We start from the raw sequence: 5,709 nt of genomic DNA on the forward strand, positions 1-5,709 counted from the left end.
AATTAATAGTTTAGTTAATTTAAATCTAAAGTTTTTTTTTGATATTTTTTATAATTTTTGTTTAAAGGATAATAGTTGTGTTTTGTTGCTATCAATGAGTGTTAACGCTTAAAGTTAGCAACAAAACGAACATTACCTGACTTGGCATCACTCCACAGAAGAAATCTGCTAAATCTTGAAATTATTTACATTTTCTTAAAAAAGGTTTTTTATTTGATATTTTTTTTGATTTAAATTTTATTTTAAAATATTTTTTTATTGTTTGACATAAACACATTAATATTTGTATTTTTATTTTTGAATTGGTAGCACTTTTATCGACGTTAAAATTAACTTGTATAATTTTACACGTTAACTCCTAACGTTTATAAATTTTAAATTTATATGAAATTGCCTTTGAACGTTAGCAACAAAACACAACTAATATAATAATAATAATTAAGAAATAAAACAATTAATTTATAACAATGTTAATTTTTTTTATAATTTTTATATAACAAATATCATTTTTATAACAGTTTTAAAGTTTAAATTTTCTAACAATTATAATTCATTTATATAGTTTTTGGGAGGATTATTTAAGTTGTAATTAAAAGTTTAAAGATAACTGTTATTTGTTAGAAAATTTATAAAAAAAGAATTTGTTTTATTAATATTTAAAAAAGCTTGTAAAAGAAAAGCTTTAAAAATAAAACTAAGTTATTAAATTAAAAACGTTTTTGTTCACCTTTTTATATTAAAAAGCTCTTTCTGTTTGAAGATGATAAGTAATATTGAATTTTTTCACTGAAAAAAGCTCTCTTCTATCAAAAAAAGTTTTTATTTAAAAGTTTTTTTTTTCACTACAAATTTTTTTTCTAAAAACGCGTTTTCATTGATAAAGCTTTCTTTTCTTAAAAAAAAAACTTTTTATTAAGCTTTTTTCACTATAAAAATTTTTTCTCTAAAAAATATTTGCTCTCAAAAATGCTTTTGCTATAAAAAGCTTTTTTATAATTTTTTTAATAAAAAAGCTTTTTCTTAAAAAAATATTTAATAATATGAAAAACGTTTTTTTCAGTAAAAAATAATTTTTTAAATAATTTTTTGTTTTATTTTGAAAACGTTTTTCATTATAAAAGCTTTTTAGTGAAAAACTTTCTCTAAACATTTGACTAAATAAGTTTTCTAAACAACTAAGCTTTATTAAAAAACTTTTCATGGAAATTAAAAAAGGCTTTTATTAAAAATCTAAAAAACCTAGTTTACTTAAAAAATAATTTCTCTAGAAAAGCTTTTTACCAAAAACTCGTTTTTACTATAAAGTTTTTTCCAAAAGAACACATTCACAAAAAAACGTTTATTTTTAGAAAAAACATCGTACTTCAGTGAAAATATGTAATGCTTGTATTAAAAAACTTTTTTAAAAAGCTTTTTTTTAATTATAAAAGCTTTTCGCTTAAAAAACTTTTTCTATACTTATAAGCTTCTTTAAATCATTAAAAAAACTTCCTAAGAAATATTTTTCTAAAAAACAATACTAGAAAAAAGCTTTTTCAAAAAAACTTTTTACAAAAGGCTTTATTTATATAAAAAACATAGCTTACTACAAACAAATAACAATTCTCTTTAAACTTTAAATAACTTAAAAAACCCTTAAAAAGTTATTATAATTATTTAATAATGTGATTTTAAATTTATTAAATAATTTAATGTTGTTTTTTTATTATTTCACTAAATTACTATATTCTTGCTTAAATTTTGTTTTTTTTATTGATTATACTAATGATTGCCAAATATATTTTATATGATCGGCATTAAAAAAACAATTATTAATAATAAAAACAAAAAAAAAATAATTAAAAATTGAATTCGACGACGGACGACCTGTCTAGTTCAATTTTTTATTATAATTAATTAATTAAATAATGTAAAATGTTTTGTTATTGTATATAGTTTGTTTGTATTTTTAAAAATATTACATATTTTTGTGGTTTGTTGGTGTTTTCAATGCCATTAAAAACAAAATCAATCAAGTTTTAATAATTTTCGAAATTACTTACAGCATTAAAATAAGAGAAAAAAGGAAGAAGGAAGGGAACAAATATTTAACATGAATTTTTAATTATAATCGTAAATGTATTTTCTTTTATTTTATATAATATTTCGTGTATTAATTGTTTATAGCTGTAATGTCGTTTCATACAATACCTACTTTCTGTTATTAAACTTTCTACTTTAGTTATACTTTTTAAGAAACGTCTTTAATACCTTAGGGTAAACTAAACTTAATGTGGGGTGAGTGATCATTTATTTTCATTCCTTATAATTGATCTAGACATTAAAACGCGTTTCTGAACCATCGGCCAACATTAGCGTAACGGTGCGATTGTTTATCCATACTAGCTTGGCTAAACGCATGGGATTAAGTCGTGATACATCGGGTATGGGCGCTGTAGAGTAACCTTTGGTACATCTGGTTTGCGATTGTCCCAGGCCGAACATACCGGTACTGGTTTGCCAGAAGGACAAACGATTTTCGTTGCAAGAATACGACACTAGATATTTGCCATCGGGAGAGAAGGCCAGCGATGTTATAGGATGTGTATGAGCTGGTATCATTTGACATTTGTTTTGTCTTAGCTCGTATATGGCTAAATGACCATTGCTGGCACCTACGGCTATACGTCTGGACTGTGGACAATGTGATATTTGATTGAAGCGACATATTGATGGACAAACATCGGCTAAACCCTTTGTTTTCAACTCCACATTGTCTACACAATGCAAAGTGATATCCATAACTTCCACCAATAAACTGGCGATTTCAGCTTGCATTTTATCTATTAACATTTCTACGCATTGGAGTATCTCACCCTTGGCTTTGTAGAGGACAGATTGTGTAAGTGGTACATTAATGGATTGTGGATTTTGTTGCATACTATTATAACGTGCCACCTCACGAGCCATTGTTGTTATAAAGGCGGCTGGACGAGCAGTGGCTATTAAACGTAAGGCATGTCGTGCAGTACGACAAGCATCGGCTTGTGGTGTTAAAGGAAGTTTATAGTTCAAATTGGGTACAGATTTGCCCTCACAAGCCAATTCCAACAGTCCCAGTAACACTTTACTGACATCCAAATAGGGTTCCCAAACGGTAAAACCGCGTCCCAATAAATCTATAGCAGCCCGTCGAAGAGGGGTATATTGAGGCAACTTTGGTGAAGGTGGGGCATAGAGAAGATGAGCCAAAGCCATTGATGTTAAACGTGCCAAATTGTTAGCTATACCAAAACCTTCTACAACAGAAGATTTACGACGTTCTGCCACACTACCACCGGCCGAAGTTCTACTTGGGGAATCTTGGTTAATATCTTGACCAAATTCAGCACCTATTACACCCAACAGTATAACGGCTGTAGTTTGTTTTCGCTTCAATTCGGATAAACTGGACGGCTTGCGTATGATTTCTTCTTCCTCTTCTTCATAGTCTTCACCGCCATTGTCGACTTCACTTACAGCTGAACCACCAGAAGTATTATGGCCATTGGCGCCATTTGTGTTTTGCACATGCTGTTGAGCGATTGGTTCTGTGTGCGTATACATGGGTAGATATTGAGCCCAGCTTTCAACCAACTGTTTGCGTCCACGCTTGCCCATACGTCTGAGTTCTCCTAAGAGAATTTGCTGAGCTGCTTCACGTATTTCTATGCAATGATGTTGCCAGCGTTTGGCCATCATTTCCACCTGAGGTCGTTTGAATTTCTTTGGTTCTAAGGCTTCGATTTTATCGGGCAATAGGAAACAATGATGAGTGGATAAAAGACTCCAGCCTTGTTTTATTTGCGATATATGATGAGCCAATAGGTCTTCATGTTGTTCTTCGGTTGTGAGCGTAGAATCACTGCGCTGAGCCAGACGCATTAGTTTTTTGCTTCTTTCGCTGTCGGGCAAAAATGAGGCCGAATTCATGGAGAGCAAAGTGTTGGACATGGCCACCAAAGCCAATATATGATTGGATGTTAGGGTGGTGCTCAATTCCCAGTGCAAGCGTGAAGTAAACACTGCAGTTAGTTCTTCTTGTCTTAGTAATTCGGCTGGAATGTCACGTTTCTTTGAGCTGCTAGGAGCTACCACTTTCATGCCCTCGGGTATTTCAAAGTTATTCTGCCAAGTGGGCAGCAATAGCGACATGTAGCCTCCTTTGGATAGTATGCCAAATGAGACGGGCACCATTGGTCTTAAGAGACCCAATTGCGATTCACACACTTTGTCTAGGTGAGGATCCAAACCCCAGGAATGCAGCAAAGATAAGAGTAGCTGAGCCACCTCCATGACTTTGGTAACTTCCATTTTGGAGGCAATTTTACTTTTCAAGTCTGTATTTTCGCTGTCCTGTTCTTGTGGTTCTACCACCACCTTCTGTAGACTCTCCTGTACCTTGGCCTGCACCTTTTTCTCCACAATTTCAGTTTTTTCTTTGAATTTTTGCACAAAACCATGTTTATCTTTATCCTTTAGTATTTTTTCCATGTCGCCGGCCTTGTTTTTGACCTTACCAAAGAAATCGCTGATTTTCTTGGAAGCCTCCAAGTGCAAAGTTTTATCTTTTTGGTTGTTGAGAACCACACCCAAAGCCTCCAACTCACTGGGAGTCATTTGTGCATATTCTTCGCTGTGTAGCTCAAATATCAAACCCTCTATATCGAAGAACAGTATATGACTTTCAGCATCTTTTGGGTTGGTGCGCAGTCCTTGTATTATCAAGGGATTGCTGCGGTGTTTCATAAGAAAATCAAAGTTGCCTTGATTGTGACCGTGGAGCTGTTGCCATTGGGTAATGCCGCGTTGGGTTGCATGACGTATGGCATTCATATTGCGCGATTTAAGACCACGAAAGAAGTGTACCGCTGGATTGGCCATGCCCATTTCAGCATTAGAAGAGGCTGGACTACAAGAGGTATCATCGGCCACTTGTTCATCGCATACCATTAATACTTCTTCGGCCAACATGCCGTGTAAAACACGATCCAAGTGACCAGTTTCCATTTGCCACACATACACCGAACCATCAGAACAACCTACTATAAGAAAGTCATCTAAAGGACGCCATTTAATGGTTACCACTGGGAACAAATGACGACTGGCCAATGTCACACATTTACGCTCTTGCAAACTGAGCAACGTGACCGAATGATCCGATGCTACAGAACAAATGCACTTTAGAATACGTGAGCTGCAAGTTTCCGGTGGCACTAAAAGTTGTGTGATTTCTCCGGCATGTACACAGAAGCGATGCAGTAAACTGCCACTATATAAATCCCACAGACAAACAGCAAAATCTACACCTCCAGACAGTAAATAAGACTTCTCATAACGTGGATGCACCAATGAGGGGCACAACAGACAATTAACACGACCCCTGTGGCCATATAGGATCTGGTGTGAAGGCCAATCGCTAAAATTTTGCTTAATACCTACAAGTAGCTGCATCATTACTGTCTGTGTGGCGGGCACTATGACTATTGAGCCATCCTCACGACCAATAACCAAACGACTTTGTTGGGGTAAATAAATGCTGGAAGTTAATTTTACGGGGTGATCGGTGATACGGGCCAACTGGTCCAATATGCCCACGGGAGGGGGATCCATCATGGACCAAGCTTCCACTAGTGAGGTACAAACGGAGGGTTTGAGAACACGCGGAGGCATTTGTTTCGCTTGCAATAT

The 5,709-nt window shown here is 34.0% G+C and overlaps 1 protein-coding gene across 1 annotated transcript; it reads right to left on the bottom strand.

Annotated features, from left to right (window-relative positions):
• Window positions 1-1,850: 1,850 nt before the first annotated feature.
• On the bottom strand, window positions 1,851-5,703 carry LOC119614433 (WD repeat-containing protein 7-like). Its single transcript, XM_037970556.1, has one exon. The coding sequence runs from the start codon at window positions 5,689-5,691 to the stop codon at window positions 2,314-2,316; it is 3,378 nt and encodes a 1,125-aa protein (XP_037826484.1). The 5' UTR covers window positions 5,692-5,703; the 3' UTR covers window positions 1,851-2,313.
• Window positions 5,704-5,709: the final 6 nt, after the last annotated feature.

This window comes from Lucilia sericata, unplaced genomic scaffold (assembly GCF_015586225.1).
Source record: "Lucilia sericata isolate MDLA Ls3-8-SP2 unplaced genomic scaffold, ASM1558622v1 Contig002889F_arrow, whole genome shotgun sequence".
Classification (NCBI taxonomy): Eukaryota; Metazoa; Arthropoda; class Insecta; order Diptera; family Calliphoridae; genus Lucilia; species Lucilia sericata.

What these genes read in the sequence shown, in the direction of transcription:
- LOC119614433 (XM_037970556.1), bottom strand. Translation starts at nt 5,691, where the DNA reads ATGCCTCCGCGTGTTCTCAAACCCTCCGTTTGTACCTCACTAGTGGAA.